Source organism: Oncorhynchus mykiss, chromosome 9 (assembly GCF_057628025.1).
Source record: "Oncorhynchus mykiss isolate SJ-2025 chromosome 9, ASM5762802v1, whole genome shotgun sequence".
Taxonomy (NCBI): domain Eukaryota; kingdom Metazoa; phylum Chordata; class Actinopteri; order Salmoniformes; family Salmonidae; genus Oncorhynchus; species Oncorhynchus mykiss.
In genome coordinates this window covers 76,085,558-76,106,781 of record NC_143030.1, presented here as the reverse complement: position 1 = coordinate 76,106,781, position 21,224 = coordinate 76,085,558, and the positions used below count along the sequence as shown (strand labels likewise).

Below are 21,224 nucleotides of genomic sequence, written 5' to 3'. Positions count from 1 at the left end.
AGTATAACCGTCAGCAGTACTGTGTAGTATAACAGACAGCAGTACTGTGTAGTATAACAGACTGCAGTACTGTGTAGTATAACATAGAGCAGTTCTGTGTAGTATAACAGACTGCAGTACTGTGTAGTATAACCGTCAGCAGTACTGTGTAGTATAACCGTCAGCAGTACTGTGTAGTATAACAGACTGCAGTACTGTGTAGTATAACCATCAGCAGTACTGTGTAGTATAACCATCAGCAGTACTGTGTAGTATAACCGTCAGCAGTACTGTGTAGTATAACCGTCAGCAGTACTGTGTAGTGTAACAGACTGCAGTACTGTGTAGTGTAACAGACTGCAGTACTGTGTAGTGTAACAGACAGCAGTACTGTGTAGTGTAACAGACTGAAGTACTGTCTAGTGTAACAGACTGCAGTACTGTGTAGTGTAACAGACAGCAGTACTGTGTAGTATTACCGTCTGCAGTACTGTGTAGTATTACCGTCTGCAGTACTGTGTAGTGTAACAGACAGCAGTACTGTGTAGTGTAACAGACTGAAGTACTGTCTAGTGTAGCAGCCCGAAGTACTGTGTAGTGTAACAGACAGCAGTACTGTGTAGTGTAACAGACAGCAGTACTGTGTAGTGTAACAGACAGCAGTACTGTCTAGTGTAACAGACAGCAGTACTGTCTAGTGTAACAGACTGAAGTACTGCATCATTAAGACTGCTCATTAAGACCTGACTCTGTAATGATTCATTCTCTCTGTCAGTTTATGGTAAGCAACACTTTCTACTGGCCCATCATTAATTCATGTTCATCTCAAAGACTCAGCCTCTCAACATGCATTATTCATAATAGACACAATTAGCTGAGGGAACAAACTAACCGCAGCACAGAGGTGTGTGTGTTGTGTGTGTCCGTGTATGTGTGTATGCCTGCTTGTCAGCACAACACCCTCATCCCAAGCATCCTCACAACATCACGCACACACACACACACACGCACGCACACACACACACAATCAGACAGTAGTTTGAGCACCTCCTCACTATTACAGTTATAGCACCTCATCGTCTCACGCTTTAGTTCATATCAACTCAAATAACATGTTATTGGTCACATACACATGGTTAGCAGATGGTATTGGTCACATACACATGGTTAGCAGATGGTATTGGTCACATACACATGGTTAGCAGATGTTATTGGTCAAATACACATGGTTAGCAGATGGTATTGGTCAAATACACATGGTTAGCAGATGTTATTGGTCACATACACATAGTTAGCAGATGTTATTGGTCACATACACATGGTTAGCAGATGTTATTGGTCACATACACATGGTTAGCAGATGTTATTGGTCACATACACATGGTTAGCAGATGTTATTGGTCACATACACATGGTTAGCAGATGTTATTGGTCACATACACATGGTTAGCAGATGTTATTGGTCACATACACATGGTTAGCAGATGTTATTGGTCAAATACACATGGTTAGCAGATGGTATTGGTCAAATACACATGGTTAGCAGATGGTATTGGTCAAATACACATGGTTAGCAGATGGTATTGGTCAAATACACATGTTTAACAGATGTTATTGGTCACATACACATGGTTAGCAGATGTTATTGGTCACATACACATAGTTAGCAGATGTTATTGGTCACATACACATGGTTAGCAGATGTTATTGGTCACATACACATGGTTAGCAGATATTATTGGTCACATACACATGTTTAACAGATGTTATTGGTCACATACACATGGTTAGCAGATGTTATTGGTCACATACACATGGTTAGCAGATGTTATTGGTCACATACACATGGTTAGCAGATGTTATTGCCAGTGTAGTGAAATGTTTATGCTTCTAGATCCGACAGTGCAGCAGCATCTAACAGGTAATATCTAACAATTCCACAACAAAACCTAGTATCTAACAAATTCCACAACAAAACCTAATTCACACAATCTAGTAAAAGAAATGGGATGAGAATATATAAGTATATGGATGAGAAGTGACAGAGTGGCTAAGATGCAATAGATAGAATAGACAGTATAAGTGTGACCATCCTCTTCCTGGAAATGGACCAAAGCGCGGCGTGATGAGCAGACATTTTCCTTATATTTGAAATGAATGTCGCCAACAAAACAAGGAAACGACCTTGAAGCTTACCTTGGGCCACGAACAAAGTCAACAACTCACAAATGCGAAAGGAAAAAAAAGGCTGCCTAAGTGTGATTCCCCAATCAGAGACAACGATAGACAGCTGCCTCTGATTGAGAACCACACCAGGCCAAAACACAAAGAAATAGAAAACATAGAAATAAAGAAACTAGAATGCCCACCCACGTCACACCCTGGCCTAACCAAAATAGAGAATAAAAACCTCTCTATGGCCAGGGCGTGACAATAGGATACAGTATATACATATGAGATGAGTAATGTTAGATATGTAAACATTCTTAAAGTGGCATTATTAAAGTGACTAGTGATCAATTTATTAAAGTGGCCAATGATATTAAGTCTGTAGGTAGGCACATGCCTCTCTGTGTTGGTGATGGCTGTTTAACAATCTGATGGCCTTGAGATAGAAGCTATTTTTCAGTCTCGGCCTCAGCTTTGATGCACTTGTACTGACCTCGCCTTCTGGATGGAAGTGGGGTGAACGGGCAGTGTCTCGGTTGGTTATTGTCCTTGATTAACTTTTTGGCCTTCCTGTGACATCAGTGTTATAGGTGTCCTGGAGGGCAGGTAGTTTGGTCCCGGTGATGCGTTGTGCAGACCGCACCACCCTCTGGAGGGCCCTGCGCTTGTGGACGGTGCAGTTGCTGTACCGGGCGGTAATACAGCCCGACAGGATGCTCGCGATTGTCTGTGTGCGTGGACCATTTCAGTTTGTCGGTGATATGTACACCGAGGAACGTAATTTTCTACCTTCTCCCCTGCTGTCCCGTCGATGTGGATAGGGGGGTGCTCCCTTTGCTGTTTCCTGATGTCCACGATCATCTCTTTTGTTTTGCTGACATTGAGTGAGAGGTTATCAGCCTGACTACCTCAATCAGCCTGACTAACCGGTGTCTGTATGTAGCCTCTCTACTTTTATAGCCTCGCTACTGTATATAGCCTCGCTACTGTATATAGCCTGTCTTTTTTATTTATTTCTTGACTTACCTATTGTTCACCTAATACCTTTTTTGCACTATTGGTTAGAGCCTGTATTAAGCATTTCACTGTAAGGTTGTATTCGGCGCAAGTGACAAATAAACTTTGATTTGATTTATTTTCCTGACACCACACTTCGAGGGCCCTCATCTCCTCCCTGTAGGCCGTCTCGTCATTGTTGGTAATCAAGCCTACCACTCTTGTGTCGTCTGATGATTGAGTCGGAGGCGTGCATGGCCACGCAGTCGTGGGTGAACAGGGAGTACAACAGGGGGCTGAGAACACACCCTTGTGGGGCCCCAGTGTTGAGGATCAGTGGAGTGGAGATGTCGTTCCTACCTTCACCACCTGGGGGCAGCCTGTCAGGAAGTCTGGGACCCAGTTGCACAGGGCGGGGTCAAGACCCAGGGAATCAAGCTTAATGATGAGTTTGGAGGGTACTATGGTGTTGAATGCTGAGCTGCAGTCAATGAAAAGCATTCTTACATAGGTATTCCTCTTGCCCAGATGGCATAGGGCAGTGTGCAGTGTGATGGCGATTGCATCGTCAGCCTTGCGAGGGATAACATGTTTAAATGTTTTACTCACATCGGCCATGGAGAAGGAGAGCCCACAGTCATTAGTAGCGGGCCGTGTCGGTGGCACTGTATTGTCCTCAAAGCGTGCAAAGACGCTTTGAGGACAAAGACGTCAATGTCCGCGACGGGGCTGGTTTTCTTTTTGTAATCCGTGATTGTCTGTAGACCCTGCCACATATGTCTCGTGTTTGAGCCGTTGAATTGCAACTCCACTTTGTCTCTATACTGATACTTTGCTTGTTTGATTGCCTTACGGAGGGAATAACTACACTGTTTTTCAAAGAAATCTTGAAGCGTGGAATCCAATTGGTCAGGCCAGCATAGGATAGACCTAAGCATGGGTGCTTCCCGTTTTAGTTTCTGCCTATAGGCGGGAAGCAACAAGATGGAGTCATGGTCAGATTTGCCAAAAGAGGGTGGGGGAGGGCCTTGTATGCATGGCGGAAGTTAGAGTAGTAATGGTCGAGCATGTTACTCGCTCGTGTACTGTAATCGATATGCTGATAGAATTTAGGTAGCCTTGTTCTCATATTAACTTTGTTAAAATCCCCAGCTACAATAAATGCAGTCTCAGGATATATGGTTTCCAGTTTGCATAAAGTCCAGTGAAGTTCCTTGATGGCCGTCTTGGTATCCGCTTGCGTGGGGATACACACGGCTGTGACAATAACCAAGGAGAGTTCTCTTGGGAGATAATTTAGTCAGCATTTGATTTTGAGGAATTCTAGGTCAGGTGAACAAAAGGACTTGAGTTCCTGTGTGTTGTTACAATTACACCATGAGCCGTTAATCATGAAATATACATCCCCGCTCTTCTTCTTACCGGAGGGATGTTCATTCCCGTTGCACTGAAAATCCCGTTGGCTGTACTGACTCCGACGGCATGTCCCCAGCTTGCCATGTTTCCTTGAAACAGAGTATGTTACAATCCCGGATATCTCTTTGGAAAGCATCTCTTGCCCTGATATCGTCGACTTTGTTAGCTAGGGACTGGACATTAGCGAGTAGTATACTCGGAAGCGGTGGGTGGTGTGCGCACATCCGTAGCCTCACTAGAAGACCGCTCCGGCACCCTCTCCTCCGGCGGTGTTGTTTTGGGTCGGCCTCTGGAATCAGTTCAAATGCCCTGGGAGGTGCAGACAAAGGATCCGCTTTGGGAAAGTCGTATTCCTGGTCATAGTGCTGGTTGTGCTGGTAAGTTGACGTCTCTCTGATATTCAATAGTTCTTCCCGGCTGTATGTAATAACACTGGGCTAATACTGTAAGAAATAATACATAAAAAATGAAGGACTAGAAGCGAAGCTGCCATCTCTATCGGCGCCATGCTTTAGTTCACATGCTTTAGTTCACATGCTTTAGTTCACGTGCTTTAGTTCACGTGCTTTAGTTCACTTAAGTTCACAGAGACGAGACGAGAGGAGAGGTAAAGTAAACACAGCGACTTTGTTGTGTTTTTCTTTCCCTGTACATACAGGCAAGTGTTTCTGTTGCGTAACGACACCAACAGTTCTCACACTGTGAGGAAGTTGAGTTTCCTCTCTGTGTGATGAAGAGGAAAAAAGAGAGAGACAGTGAGAAGGAGACAGAAATAGAGGGGAGATAGGGAGCAAGAGGGAGAGAGATACAGAGAGAAGGAGACAGAAATAGAGGGGAGATAGGGAGCAAGAGGGAGAGAGATACAGAGAGAAGGAGACAGAAATAGAGGGGAGATGGGGAGCAAGAGGGAGAGAGATACAGAGAGAAGGAGACAGAAATAGAGGGGAGATAGGGAGCAAGAGGGAGAGAGATACAGAGAGAAGGAGACAGAAATAGAGGGGAGATGGGGAGCAAGAGGGAGAGAGATACAGAGAGAAGGAGACAGAAATAGAGGGGAGATAGGGAGCAAGAGGGAGAGAGATACAGAGAGAAGGAGACAGGAATAGAGGGGAGATGGGGAGCAAGAGGGAGAGAGATACAGAGAGAAGGAGACAGAAATAGAGGGGAGATAGATAGGGAGCAAGAGGGAGAGAGATACAGAGAGGAGGAGACAGGGAGCAAGAGGGAGAGAGATACAGAGACAAGGAGACAGAAATAGAGGGGAGATAGGGAGCAAGAGGGAAAGAGATACAGAGATACAGAGAGAAGGAGACAGAAATAGAGGGGAGATAGGGAGCAAGAGGGAGAGAGATACAGAGAGAAGGAGACAGAAATAGAGGGGAGATAGGGAGCAAGAGGGAGAGAGATACAGAGAGAAGGAGACAGAAATAGAGGGGAGATAGGGAGCAAGAGGGAGAGAGATACAGAGAGAAGGAGACAGAAATAGAGGGGAGATAGGGAGCAAGAGGGAGAGAGATACAGAGAGAAGGAGACAGAAATAGAGGGGAGATGGGGAGCAAGAGGGAGAGAGATACAGAGAGAAGGAGACAGAAATAGAGGGGAGATAGGGAGCAAGAGTGAGAGAGATACAGAGAGAAGGAGACAGGAATAGAGGGGAGATGGGGAGCAAGAGGGAGAGAGATACAGAGAGAAGGAGACAGAAATAGAGGGGAGATAGGGAGCAAGAGGGAGAGAGATACAGAGAGGAGGAGACAGGGAGCAAGAGGGAGAGAGATACAGAGACAAGGAGACAGAAATAGAGGGGAGATAGGGAGCAAGAGGGAAAGAGATACAGAGATACAGAGAGAAGGAGACAGAAATAGAGGGGAGATAGGGAGCAAGAGGGAGAGAGATACAGAGAGAAGGAGACAGAAATAGAGGGGAGATAGGGAGCAAGAGGGAGAGAGATACAGAGAGAAGGAGACAGAAATAGAGGGGCGATAGGGAGCAAGAGGGAGAAAGATACAGAGACAAGGAGACAGAAATAGAGGGGAGATGGGGAGCAAGAGGGAGAGAGATACAGAGACAAGGAGACAGAAATAGAGGGGAGATGGGGAGCAAGAGGGAGAGAGATACAGAGAGAAGGAGACAGAAATAGAGGGGCGATAGGGAGCAAGAGGGAGAAAGATACAGAGACAAGGAGACAGAAATAGAGGGGAGATGGGGAGCAAGAGGGAGAGAGATACAGAGACAAGGAGACAGAAATAGAGGGGAGATAGGGAGCAAGAGGGAGAGAGATACAGAGAGAAGGAGACAGAAATAGAGGGGAGATGGGGAGCAAGAGGGAGAGAGATACAGAGAGAAGGAGACAGAAATAGAGGGGAGATAGGGAGCAAGAGGGAGAGAGATACAGAGAGAATGAGACAGAAATAGAGGGGAGATAGGGAGCAAGAGGGAGAGAGATACAGAGAGGAGGAGACAGGGAGCAAGAGGGAGAGAGATACAGAGAGAAGGAGACAGAAATAGAGGGGAGATATGGAGCAAGAGGGAGAGAGATACAGAGAGAAGGAGACAGGGAGCAAGAGGGAGATAGATACAGAGAGAAGGAGACAGAAATAGAGGGGAGAGAGAGAAGGAGAGGGATCGAGAGAGGGAGAGAGAGAGAGAGAGAGGGAGAGAGAGAGAGAGAAGAGAGAGAGAGAGAGCGAGTGTATCAGTGTTTTGTTACTTGCCCATGTTTTTTGTGGACCCCAGGAAAAGTAGCTGCTGCTTCTACAAAAGCTAAATGGGGATCCAACTAAACAAACAAAACAAAGACAGAGGAGCCGTAGTAGTAGCATCCAGTCAGCCATTACAACACTGATTATTGACCTCCACTAATCAAATACTGTGGTCATCTGCTGCAGGGTCTCTACAAGAGAGGAGAGGAGACAGGAGAGAGAGGAGAGGAGACAGCAGATGAGAGGGGTGGAGAGAGGAGAGGAGAAGATGAGAGAGAGGAGAAGAAGGAGAGAGGAGAGGAGAGAGAGGGGAGATAGCAGAGGAGAGGAGAGAGAGAAGAGAAGAAAGAGGAGAGAGGAAAGTGAGGAGAGAGAGGGGAGATAGCAGAGGAGAGGAGAGAGAGAAGAGAAGAAAGAGGAGAGAGGAAAGTGAGGAGAGAGAGGGGAGATAGCAGAGGAGAGGAGAGAGAGAAGAGAAGAAAGAGGAGAGAGGAAAGTGAGGAGAGAGAGGGGAGATAGCAGAGGAGAGAGAGAAGAGAAGAAAGAGGAGAGAGGAAAGTGAGGAGAGAGAGGGGAGATAGCAGAGGAGAGGAGAGAGGAAAGTGAGGAGAGAGAGAAGAGAAGAAAGAGGAGAGAGGAAAGTGAGGAGAGAATAGGAGAGAGAGAGAGGAATAAAAAAGTTGGGCTGCTTTCTTACAAACTGCATAAAATATTATGATTATTTTTGTCACAACTCTCTCTCTCCATTTCTCTCTTTCCCCCTTCCCTCTCTATCTGTCCTCTTCTAGTTTGGGAGAACGGAGGTGATTGACAACACTCTAAACCCAGACTTTGTCAGGAAGTACATCCTGGACTACTTCTTTGAGGAGAAGCAGAATCTACGCTTTGACGTGTGAGTAGTTATTCTCTTTGATCTGGTCCTTGGAGGACTCACCAGGCAGACAGGTAGGGAGGGTGTGTGAGTTTTTACATGTGATGTGCCGTTTCTTCCCAATCCAACCTTCCTTTCCATCCTCCTATCTCTCCTTCTACCTTCTTTCTCTTTTCCCTTCATCTCTCCCCTACTTCCTCTCTTCCTACTATCCTTCTCTCTCTCCTACTTCCTCTCTTCCTACTATCCTTCATCTCTACCCTACTTCCTCTCTTCCTACTATCCTTCTCTCTCCATTCTTGCCCTCTTTTCTCCCTTTCCTACACCACCTCTCTCCTGTGTAATAAATAATCCATCGTTATTCTCCTCTGTCTTGATTGTCATGTGTTGTTGAGATTAGGGGGGAAAGAATTATCAATATTTTATATGATGGTTTTATCCTCATTCTCCATACTGCCTGAAGTCCCAGCAGAGTCCCATAATAATTACAGTCCTCCCTCCTCCATCCTACCTACTATATACTCTTTCCCTCCTCCCTCCTCCATCCTACCTACTATATCCTCTTTCCCTCCTCCCTCCTCCATCCTACCTACTATATCCTCTTTCCCTCATCCCTCCTCCATCCTACCTACTATATCCTAATTCCCTCCTCCCTCCTCCATCCTACCTACTATATCCTCTTTCCCTCCTCCCTCCTCCATCCTACCTACTATATCCTATTTCCCTCCTCCTCCCTCCTCCATCCTACCTACTATATCCTCTTTCCCTCCTCCCTCCTCCATCCTACCTACTATATCCTCTTTCCCTCCTCCTCCCTCCTCCATCCTACCTACTATATCCTCTTTCCCTCCTCCCTCCTCCATCCTACCTACTATATCCTCTTTCCCTCCTCCTCCCTCCTCCATCCTACCGTCTATATCCTCTTTCCCTCCTCCTCCCTCCTCCATCCTACCTTCTATATCCTCTTTCCCTCCTCCCTCCTCCATCCTACCTTCTATATCCTCTTTCCCTCCTCCCTCCTCCATCCTACCTACTATATCCTCTTTCCCTCATCGCTCCTCCATCCTACCTACTATATCCTCTTTCCCTCCTTCCTCCTCCATCCTACCTACTATATCCTCTTTCCCTCCTCCCTCCTCCATCCTACCTACTATATCCTCTTTCCCTCCTCCCTCCTCCATCCTACCTACTATATCCTCTTTCCCTCCTCCCTCCTCCATCCTACCTACTATATCCTCTTTCCCTCCTCCCTCCTCCATCCTACCTACTATATCCTATTTCCCTCCTCCTCCCTCCTCCATCCTACCTACTATATCCTCTTTCCCTCCTCCCTCCTCCATCCTACCTACTATATCCTCTTTCCCTCCTCCTCCCTCCTCCATCCTACCTACTATATCCTCTTTCCCTCCTCCCTCCTCCATCCTACCTACTATATCCTCTTTCCCTCCTCCTCCCTCCTCCATCCTACCGTCTATATCCTCTTTCCCTCCTCCTCCCTCCTCCATCCTACCTTCTATATCCTCTTTCCCTCCTCCCTCCTCCATCCTACCTTCTATATCCTCTTTCCCTCCTCCCTCCTCCATCCTACCTACTATATCCTCTTTCCCTCATCCCTCCTCCATCCTACCGTCTATATCCTCTTTCCCTCCTCCTCCCTCCTCCATCCTACCTTCTATATCCTCTTTCCCTCCTCCCTCCTCCATCCTACCTACTATATCCTCTTTCCCTCCTCCCTCCTCCATCCTACCTACTATATCATCTTTCCCTCATCCCTCCTCCATCCTACCGTCTATATCCTCTTTCCCTCCTCCTCCCTACTCCATCCTACCTACTATATCCTCTTTCCCTCCTCCTCCCTCCTCCATCCTACCTTCTATATCCTCTTTCCCTCCTCCCTCCTCCATCCTACCTACTATATCCTATTTCCCTCCTCCCTCCTCCATCCTACCTACTATATCATCTTTCCCTCCTCCCTCCTCCATCCTACCTACTATATCCTATTTCCCTCCTCCCTCCTCCATCCTACCTACTATATCCTCTTTCCCTCCTCCTCCATCCTCCATCCTACCTACTATATCCTCTTTCCCTCCTCCCTCCTCCATCCTACCTACTATATCCTCTTTACCTCCTCCCTCCTCCATCCTACCTACTATATCCTATTTCCCTCCTCCATCCTACCTACTATATCCTCTTTCCCTCCTCCCTCCTCCATCCTACCTACTATATCCTCTTTCCCTCCTCCCTCCTCCATCCTACCTACTATATCCTATTTCCCTCCTCCCTCCTCCAACCTACCTACTATATCCTCTTTCCCTCCTCCCTCCTCCATCCTACCTACTATATCCTCTTTCCCTCCTCCTCCCTCCTCCATCCTACCTACTATATCCTCTTTCCCTCCTCCTCCATCCTACCTACTATATCCTCTTTCCCTCCTCCTCCCTCCTCCATCCTACCTACTATATCCTATTTCCCTCCTCCCTCCTCCATCCTACCTACTATATCCTCTTTCCCTCCTCCCTCCTCCATTCTACCTACTATATCCTATTTCCCTCATCCCTCCTCCATCCTACCTACTATATCTTCTTTCCCTCCTCCTCCCTCCTCCATCCTACCTTCTATATCCTCTTTCCCTCCTCCCTTCTCCTCCATCCTACCTACAATATCCTCTTTCCCTCATCCCTCCTCCATCCTACCTACTATATCCTCTTTCCCTCCTCCTCCACCCTACCTTCTATATCCTCTTTCCCTCCTCCTCCCTCCTCCATCCTATCTACTATATCCTCTTTCCCTCCTCCTCCCTCCTACCTACTATATCCTCTTTCCCTCCTCCTCCCTCCTCCACCCTACCTACTATATCCTCTTTCCTCTCTCCTCCATCCTACCTACTATATCCTCTTTCTTCCCTCCTCCATCCTACCTACTATATCCTCTTTCCCTCCTCCTCCCTCCTCCATCCTACCAACTATATCCTCTTTCCCTCCTCCTCCATCCTACCTACTATATCTTCTTTCCCTCCTCCTCCATCCTCCATCCTACCTTCTATATCCTCTTTCCCTCCTCCCTCCTCCATCCTACCTACTATATCATCTTTCCCTCATCCCTCCTCCATCCTACCTACTATATCCTCTTTCCTCCCTCCTCCATCCTACCTACTATATCCTCTTTCTTCCCTCCTCCATCCTACCTACTATATCCTCTTTCCCTCCTCCTCCCTCCTCCATCCTACCAACTATATCCTCTTTCCCTCCTCCTCCATCCTACCTACTATATCTTCTTTCCCTCCTCCTCCCTCCTCCATCCTACCTTCTATATCCTCTTTCCCTCCTCCCTCCTCCATCCTACCTACTATATCCTCTTTCCCTCCTCCCCCCTCCATCCTACCTACTATATCCTCTTTCCCTCCTCCTCCATCCTACCTACTATATCATCTTTCCCTCATCCCTCCTCCATCCTACCAACTATATCCTCTTTCCCTCCTCCTCCATCCTACCTTCTATATCCTCTTTCCCTCCTCCTCCCTCCTCCATCCTACCTTCTATATCCTCTTTCCCTCCTCCCTTCTCCTCCATCCTACCTACTATATCCTCTTTCCCGCCTCTTTCCCTCCTCCATCCTACCTACTATATCCTCTTTCCCTCCTCCTCCCTCCTCCACCCTACCTTCTATATCCTCTTTCCCTCCTCCTCCCTCCTCCACCCTACCTTCTATATCCTCTTTCCCTCCTCCTCCCTCCTCCATCCTACCTACTATATCCTCTTTCCCTCCTCCTCCATCCTACCTACTATATCCTCTTTCCCTCCTCCTCCATCCTCCACCCTACCTTCTATATCCTCTTTCCCTCCTCCTCCATCCTACCTACTATATCCTCTTTCCCTCCTCCCCCCTCCATCCTACCTACTATATCCTCTTTCCCTCCTCCTCCATCCTACCTACTATATCATCTTTCCCTCATCCCTCCTCCATCCTACCAACTATATCCTCTTTCCCTCCTCCTCCATCCTACCTTCTATATCCTCTTTCCCTCCTCCTCCCTCCTCCATCCTACCTACTATATCCTCTTTCCCTCCTCTTTCCCTCCTCCATCCTACCTACTATATCCTCTTTCCCTCCTCCTCCCTCCTCCACCCTACCTTCTATATCCTCTTTCCCTCCTCCTCCCTCCTCCACCCTACCTTCTATATCCTCTTTCCCTCCTCCTCCCTCCTCCATCCTACCTACTATATCCTCTTTCCCTCCTCCTCCATCCTACCTACTATATCCTCTTTCCCTCCTCCTCCATCCTCCACCCTACCTTCTATATCCTCTTTCCCTCCTCCTCCATCCTACCTACTATATCCTCTTTCCCTCCTCCATCCTACCCACTATATCCTATTTCCCTTCCCCTCCGTCCTACCTCCTCCTCTTGCATAACAGCCCCTCTCGTCGTCTTGAAAGGCCCAATCAGAGTGCAGGGCAGAGGTGACACTTTATTAAGAGGCTTTGAGAATGGAGACAATTTCCTTATTCCCTTAACTCCCTCTGTACCTCACCTCAGTGCACGTCAACAAGGGGAAAGCAATGTCTAAGAAAATAACTATTGTCTGTCTAGCGTTATCTTTTGATTTCCACTGTGTAGAGACAGAGGTCCTAATGGACTTTAGTAACTAGCTACATATCCACTGTGTAGAGACAGAGGTCCTAATGGACTTTAGTAACTAGCTACATATCCACTGTGTAGAGACAGAGGTCCTAATGGACTTTAGTAACTAGCTACATATCCACTGTGTAGAGACCGAGGCTTTCATGGACTTTAGTAACTAGCTACATATCCACTGTGTAGAGACAGAGGCCTTCATGGACTTTATGATACTGTAGCTAGCCTCTTTCTGTTCATATCCAGCCTCTGTAGCTCTGTCATCAGTCCTCTGTAGCTCAGTCATCAGTCCTCTGTAGCTCTGTCATCATTCCTCTGTAGCTCTGTCATCAGTCCTCTGTAGCTCAGTCATCAGTCCTCTGTAGCTCAGTCATAAGTCCTCTGTAGCTCAGTCATCAGTCCTCTGTAGCTCTGTCATCAGTCCTCTGTAGCTCTGTTATCAGTCTTCTGTAGCTCAGTCCTCTGTAGCTCAGTCATCAGTCCTCTGTAGCTCAGTCATCAGTCCTCTGTAGCTCTGTCATCAGTCCTCTGTAGCTCTGTCATCAGTCCTCTGTAGCTCTGTCATCAGTCCTCTGTAGCTCTGTCATCAGTATTCTGTAGCTCAGTCATTAGTCCTCATCAGTCCTCTGTAGCTCAGTCATCAGTCCTCTGTAGCTCAGTCATCAGTCCTCTGTAGCTCAGTCATCAGTCCTCTGTAGCTCAGTCATCAGTCCTCTGTAGCTCTGTCATCAGTCCTCTGTAGCTCAGTCATCAGTCCTCATCAGTCCTCTGTAGCTCTGTCATCAGTCCTCTGTAGCAGTCCTCTGTAGCGCTGTCATCAGTCCTCTGTAGCTCAGTCATCAGTCCTCTGTATCTCTGTCATCAGTCCTCTGTAGCTCAGTCATCAGTCCTCTGTAGCTCAGTCATCAGTCCTCTGTAGCTCAGTCATCAGTCCTCTGTAGCTCTGTCATCAGTCCTCTGTAGCTCTGTCATCAGTCCTTATCAGTCCTCTGTAGCTCAGTCATCAGTCCTCTGTAACTCAGTCATCAGTCCTCTGTAGCTCAGTCATCAGTCCTCTGTAGCTCAGTCATCAGTCCTCTGTAGCTCTGTAGCTCTGTCATCAGTCCTCTGTAGCTCTGTGCTCAGTCCTCTGTAGCTCTGTCATCAGTCCTCTGTAGCTCTGTCATCAGTCCTCTGTAGCTCTGTGCTCAGTCCTCTGTAGCTCTGTCATCAGTCCTCTGTAGCTCTGTCATCAGTCCTCTATAGCTCAGTCATCAGTCCTCTATAGCTCAGTCATCAGTCCTCTGCTGAACGTGTCAGTAGGATATACTGTGACTTAATTTATTTTGGGTCCTTTACATATATAGTAACTCAGTCAGGGAATTGGGGGATGAGGATGGGTGGACAGTGGACGCATTCAAGTTGAATTACTTTTAGCCAAAGTTTATCACCGGCAGCAGCTGCTACGACACATTGTTTAAAACGTGATTGTTTCTAAAGTGAATGGGTGAGTGACAGCAGGGGAGTCTTGGACAACAGTGAAAGGAAAATAGACTTCATTCATGAAGTGTAGAAGGATGAAGTGAAATAAGTGGTTTTACCGGTTAACAATTTGTCATTTCAAGTTAATATAAATTGATTTTGAGTGGCTTTCTGTTTGTCCGAATGTCATTGTATGAGGAATGATATCAAACCACTTTGGTTCTATTTGTTAATGTTCAAACCCCAGCCAGTTTAGACACAAATAGTTCTCTCTCCGGCCCCTGTCAGCTCTTGCCTCTTTAATGTGTGTTTCTTTCTGTTTTCAGATACGACATCGATTCCAAAAGTCCAGATCTGGCGAAGCATGTAAGTGAAAAAAAGTTATCATGCCTAATAGTTGCTTGTTTTTTACTTTTCAAATCTATCCTCTATGAATGGAAACTTTTGTTTTTTAAAATGGGAACTTTTATTTTGAAATGCATCCCATTCCTTATTTTTGTTTTATGCTAATCAAAATCCATGTGGTCGCAAAGCTGAAATAGTACACCGTAGTGCCTTAGTAGTTTCACAATGTGGCCTTGCTGTCTGTCCGTGCGCATTTATAAATAAATATAACATATTACTTTATGTATTGATAGTGAGTAGCTTTCATAATAATCCAAATCCATATATTTTGTTGTGCGTAGTTATGATTTAATGAAGCATTGTAATTTGTCACACCATTATCAAAGCTTGTCAAACCCGTTTTTCCGAACCTCTAGGCATGATTTATTGTACTCCCATGCTATTAGCAATGTACTCACTAGTAATGATGACCAATGGATGGTGCAGTGAAAGGTTTGATAAAAGCAGCCCATTGCTCACACATACACAATTATAATTAATTATATGTGCAGCTAGCGGTTTGCATAATACTAGAATATTCATCATTATTTCCACATTTGTCATGACTATATTTTTTTGTTTTGTACTCGCTTTTGTGTTAATAGCTCTCTCCTCTCACACAAAAAAACACTTACCTCTTCATCTCTTTATTTCTCTACCACCCTCTTCTCCACTTCTCTCCCTCTCTCTTGTTTTCTCTTGCCCTTGTTTTGATGATGGTGTTGTATGGTTTGAGTCTTGTGCCTACATGATATGCTCTGTTGTTGTTGTTGTCTATGCTGCTGCCTGGTGTACCCCTCCTCCTCTTCCTCCTCCTCCTCTTCCTCCCTGGAAGCCCTCCGACATTGACGTACGTGTTTGACTCCTCTGACAAACTTTTTGCTTATAACAACGCCTATAACAAGGCTTATAACAACGCCTATAACAAGGCTTATAACAACGCCTATAACAAGGCTTATAACAACGCCTATAACAAGGCTTATAACAACGCCTATAACAAGGCTTATAACACACTGCTTAGCTCCATCCTAACTGTCCTTGTTACCCCGTCTACCCCATCTCTCCCCTGAACCCCCTCTATCCTTCCTCCCCCATCTCTCCCCTGAACCCCCTCTATCCTTCCTCCCCCATCTCTCCCCTGAACCCCCTCTATCCTTCCTCTCCCTCCTTTCTCCCCCATCTCTCCCCTGAACCCCTACTATCCTTCCTCTCCCTCCTTTCTCCCCCATCTCTCCCCTGAACCCCCACTATCCTTCCTCTCCCTCCTTTCTCCCCCATCTCTCCCCTGAACCCCCACTATCCTTCCTCCCCCATCTCTCCCCTGAACCCCCTCTATCCTTCCTCCCCCATCTCTCCCCTGAACCCCCTCTATCCTTCCTCTCCCTCCTTTCTCCCCCATCTCGCCCCTGAACCCCCTCTATCCTTCCTCCCCCATCTCTCCCCTGAACCCCCTCTATCCTTCCTCTCCCTCCTTTCTCCCCCATCTCTCCCCTGAACCCCCTCTATCCTCCTTTCTCCCCCATATCTCCCCTGAACCGCCTCTATCCTTCCTCTCCCTCCTTTCTCCCCCATCTCTCCCCTGAACCCCCTCTATCCTTCCTCTCCCTCCTTTCTCCCCTGAACCCCCTCTATCCTTCCTCTCCCTCCTTTCTCCCCTGAACCCCCTCTATCCTTCCTCTCCCTCCTTTCTCCCCCATCTCTCCCCTGAACCCCCCTATCCTTGCTCTCCCTCCTTTCTCCCCCATCTCTTCCCTGAACCCCCTCTATCCTTTCTCCCCCGTCTCTCCCCTGAACCCCCTCTATCCTTCCTCTCCCTTCTTTCTCCCCCATCTCTCCCCTGAACCCCCTCTATCCTTTCTCCCCCATCTCTCCCCTGAACCCCCTCTATCCTCCCCCGTCTCTCCCCTGAACCCCCTCTATCCTTCCTCTCCCTCCTTTCTCCCCCGTCTCTCCCCTGAACCCCCTCTATCCTCCCCCGTCTCTCCCCTGAACCCCCTCTATCCTCCTCCGTCTCTCCCTGCTCACTGTTTCCCCATTAACACCCCCTTCCCCGTCACGCCTCCTCACTCCTCTGTCTTTCCCGCCACCCCCTGTCCCTCCAGCAGGACTTCTTGGGGCAGGTGTTCTGTACTCTGGGAGAGATCGTAGGATCCCCCGCCAGTCGACTGGAGAAACCCCTGGGGTGAGTAGTGCTATCTTTGGTTGATTGGTTGATTGGTTGATTGGTTGATTGGTTGGTTGGCCTGTGTGTGTGAGTAGAATTGGTTTTAAACTGAGACTTATGACGTTACCACGAGCATCAGAATGAACCGCAGAAGTTGCAGATGAACAAGATGCAAGATGATGCACTCACAGAGGATTTGAGCATGTACATGGCTGTGATGATGCACTCACAGAGGATTTGAGCATGTACATGGCTGTGATGATGCACTCACAGAGGATTTGAGCATGTACATGGCTGTGATGATGCACTCACAGAGGATTTGAGCATGTACATGGCTGTGATGATGCACTCACAGAGGATTTGAGCATGTACATGGCTGTGATGATGCACTCACAGAGGATTTGAGCATGTACATGGCTGTGATGATGCACTCACAGAGGATTTGAGCATGTACATGGCTGTGATGATGCACTCACAGAGGATTTGAGCATGTACATGGCTGTGATGATGCACTCACAGAGGATTTGAGCATGTACATGGCTGTGATGATGCACTCACAGAGGATTTGAGCATGTACATGGCTGTGATGATGCACTCACAGAGGATTTGAGCATGTACATGGCTGTGATGATGCACTCACAGAGGATTTGAGCATGTACATGGCTGTGATGATGCACTCACAGAGGATTTGAGCATGTACATGGCTGTGATGATGCACTCACAGAGGATTTGAGCATGTACATGGCTGTGATGATGCACTCACAGAGGATTTGAGCATGTACATGGCTGTGATGATGCACTCACAGAGGATTTGAGCATGTACATGGCTGTGATGATGCACTCACAGAGGATTTGAGCATGTACATGGCTGTGATGATGCACTCACAGAGGATTTGAGCATGTACATGGCTGTGATGATGCACTCACAGAGGATTTGAGCATGTACATGGCTGTGATGATGCACTCACAGAGGATTTGAGCATGTACATGGCTGTGATGATGCACTCACAGAGGATTTGAGCATGTACATGGCTGTGATGATGCACTCACAGAGGATTTGAGCATGTACATGGCTGTGATGATGCACTCACAGAGGATTTGAGCATGTACATGGCTGTGATGATGCACTCACAGAGGATTTGAGCATGTACATGGCTGTGATGATGCACTCACAGAGGATTTGAGCATGTACATGGCTGAGATGATGCACTCACAGAGGATTTGAGCATGTACATGGCTGTGATGATGCACTCACAGAGGATTTGAGCATGTACATGGCTGTGATGATGCACTCACAGAGGATTTGAGCATGTACATGGCTGTGATGATGCACTCACAGAGGATTTGAGCATGTACATGGCTGTGATGATGCACTCACAGAGGATTTGAGCATGTACATGGCTGTGATGATGCACTCACAGAGGATTTGAGCATGTACATGGCTGTGATGATGCACTCACAGAGGATTTGAGCATGTACATGGCTGTGATGATGCACTCACAGAGGATTTGAGCATGTACATGGCTGTGATGATGCACTCACAGAGGATTTGAGCATGTACATGGCTGTGATGATGCACTCACAGAGGATTTGAGCATGTACATGGCTGTGATGATGCACTCACAGAGGATTTGAGCATGTACATGGCTGTGATGATGCACTCACAGAGGATTTGAGCATGTACATGGCTGTGATGATGCACTCACAGAGGATTTGAGCATGTACATGGCTGTGATGATGCACTCACAGAGGATTTGAGCATGTACATGGCTGTGATGATGCACTCACAGAGGATTTGAGCATGTACATGGCTGTGCTGATGCACTCACAGAGGATTTGAGCATGTACATGGCTGTGATGATGCACTCACAGAGGATTTGAGCATGTACATGGCTGTGATGATGCACTCACAGAGGATTTGAGCATGTACATGGCTGTGATGATGCACTCACAGAGGATTTGAGCATGTACATGGCTGTGATGATGCACTCACAGAGGATTTGAGCATGTACATGGCTGTGATGATGCACTCACAGAGGATTTGAGCATGTACATGGCTGTGATGATGCACTCACAGAGGATTTGAGCATGTACATGGCTGTGATGATGCACTCACAGAGGATTTGAGCATGTACATGGCTGTGATGATGCACTCACAGAGGATTTGAGCATGTACATGGCTGTGATGATGCACTCACAGAGGATTTGAGCATGTACATGGCTGTGATGATGCACTCACAGAGGATTTGAGCATGTACATGGCTGTGATGATGCACTCACAGAGGATTTGAGCATGTACATGGCTGTGCTTCAATCTGCTACAGTGTGATAGCTATGAGACCAAAAGAGAAGTTCAACCTCGCACTTAGTCTTTTTTATTATAATATATTTTCTTAGGGGGTGGATCAGCTTTAATATTGAGGATAGATTGTTGCTTCCATCAATGTACATGTCTGAATCATTTCCAATCCCGCATATACAGTGCCTTGCGAAAGTATTCGCCCCCCTTGAACTTTGCGACCTTTTGCCATATTTCAGGCTTCAAACATAAAGATATAAAACTGTATTTTTTTGTGAAGAATCAACAACAAGTGGGACACAATCATGAAGTGGAACGACATTTATTGGATATTTCAAACTTTTTTAACAAATCAAAAACTGAAAAATTGGGCGTGCAAAATTATTCAGCCCCTTTACTTTCAGTGCAGCAAACTCTCTCCAGAAGTTCAGTGAGGATCTCCGAATGATCCAATGTTGACCTAAATGACTAATGATGATAAATACAATCCACCTGTGTGTAATCAAGTCTCCGTATAAATGCACCTGCACTGTGATAGTCTCAGAGGTCCGTTAAAAGCGCAGAGAGCATCATGAAGAACAAGGAACACACCAGGCAGGTCCGAGATACTGTTGTGAAGAAGTTTAAAGCCGGATTTGGATACAAAAAGATTTCCCAAGCTTTAAACATCCCAAGGAGCACTGTGCAAGCGATAATATTGAAATGGAAGGAGTATCAGACCACTGCAAATCTACCAAGACCTGGCCGTCCCTCTAAACTTTCAGCTCATACAAGGAGAAGACTGATCAGAGATGCAGCCAAGAGGCCCATGATCACTCTGGATGAACTGCAGAGATCTACAGCTGAGGTGGGAGACTCTGTTCATAGGACAACAATCAGTCGTATATTGCACAAATCTGGCCTTTATGGAAGAGTGGCAAGAAGAAAGCCATTTCTTAAAGATATCCATAAAAAGTGTTGTTTAAAGTTTGCCACAAGCCACCTGGGAGACACACCAAACATGTGGAAGAAGGTGCTCTGGTCAGATGAAACCAAAATTGAACTTTTTGGCAACAATGCAAAACGTTATGTTTGGCGTAAAAGCAACACAGCTGAACACACCATCCCCACTGTCAAACATGGTGGTGGCAGCATCATGGTTTGGGCCTGCTTTTCTTCAGCAGGGACAGGGAAGATGGTTAAAATTGATGGGAAGATGGATGGAGCCAAATACAGGACCATTCTGGAAGAAAACCTGATGGAGTCTGCAAAAGACCTGAGACTGGGACGGAGATTTGTCTTCCAACAAGACAATGATCCAAAACATAAAGCAAAATCTACAATGGAATGGTTCAAAAATAAACATATCCAGGTGTTAGAATGGCCAAGTCAAAGTCCAGACCTGAATCCAATCGAGAATCTGTGGAAAGAACTGAAAACTGCTGTTCACAAATGCTCTCCATCCAACCTCACTGAGCTCAAGCTGTTTTGAAAGGAGGAATGGGAAAAAATGTCAGTCTCTCGATGTGCAAAACTGATAGACATACCCCAAGCGACTTACAGCTGTAATCGCAGCAAAAGGTGGCTCTACAAAGTATTAACTTAAGGGGGCTGAATAATTTTGCACGCCTAATTTTTCAGTTTTTGATTTGTTAAAAAAGTTTGAAATATCCAATAAATGTCGTTCCACTTCATGATTGTGTCCCACTTGTTGTTCATTTTTCACAAAAAAATACAGTTTTATATCTTTATGTTTGAAGCCTGAAATGTGGCAAAAGGTCGCAAAGTTCAAGGGGGCCGAATACTTTCGCAAGGCACATTAACAAGTCCAATAGCTCAAATGAAAGAAACTCCTTGTTCATCTACCCAGCATGTCAGATTTTTTAAATGTTTTACGGCGAAAACACACCACATATTTATATTAGACCACCACCGAAACCAAGACCAGAAAAAACTATAAAATTATAAAAGCAGGATTAAAAAATAAATCATTCACTAACCTTTTGAAAATCTTCATCAGATGACAGTAATAGGACATGTTACACAGTACTTTTTTTAAAAAAAATAATATGCCATTTATATCCATAAATGTCCATTTACATTGAATTCATGTTCAGAAAATACTCAAAAATGTCCGCAGAAAATGTAGGTAGCGCCGCAAGATAACGTAAATA

The 21,224-nt window shown here is 46.2% G+C and overlaps 1 protein-coding gene across 3 annotated transcripts in view; it reads left to right on the top strand.

Moving 5' to 3' along the window:
* The window catches only part of LOC110531262 (copine-8), a 218,791-nt gene that overhangs the window by 53,929 nt on the left and 143,638 nt on the right, over positions 1-21,224 (top strand). Inside the window, exons 4-7 of one of the 3 annotated variants that reach the window (XM_036988906.2) lie at positions 8,048-8,151; positions 14,551-14,590; positions 15,444-15,458; positions 16,714-16,790. In XM_036988906.2, the coding sequence (XP_036844801.1) occupies positions 8,048-8,151; positions 14,551-14,590; positions 15,444-15,458; positions 16,714-16,790 (236 nt within the window). Of the gene's footprint in view, positions 1-8,047; positions 8,152-14,550; positions 14,591-15,443; positions 15,459-16,710; positions 16,791-21,224 lie in introns of all 3 variants that reach the window. The other 2 variants (XM_036988908.2, XM_036988907.2) reach the window with 2 other exon arrangements.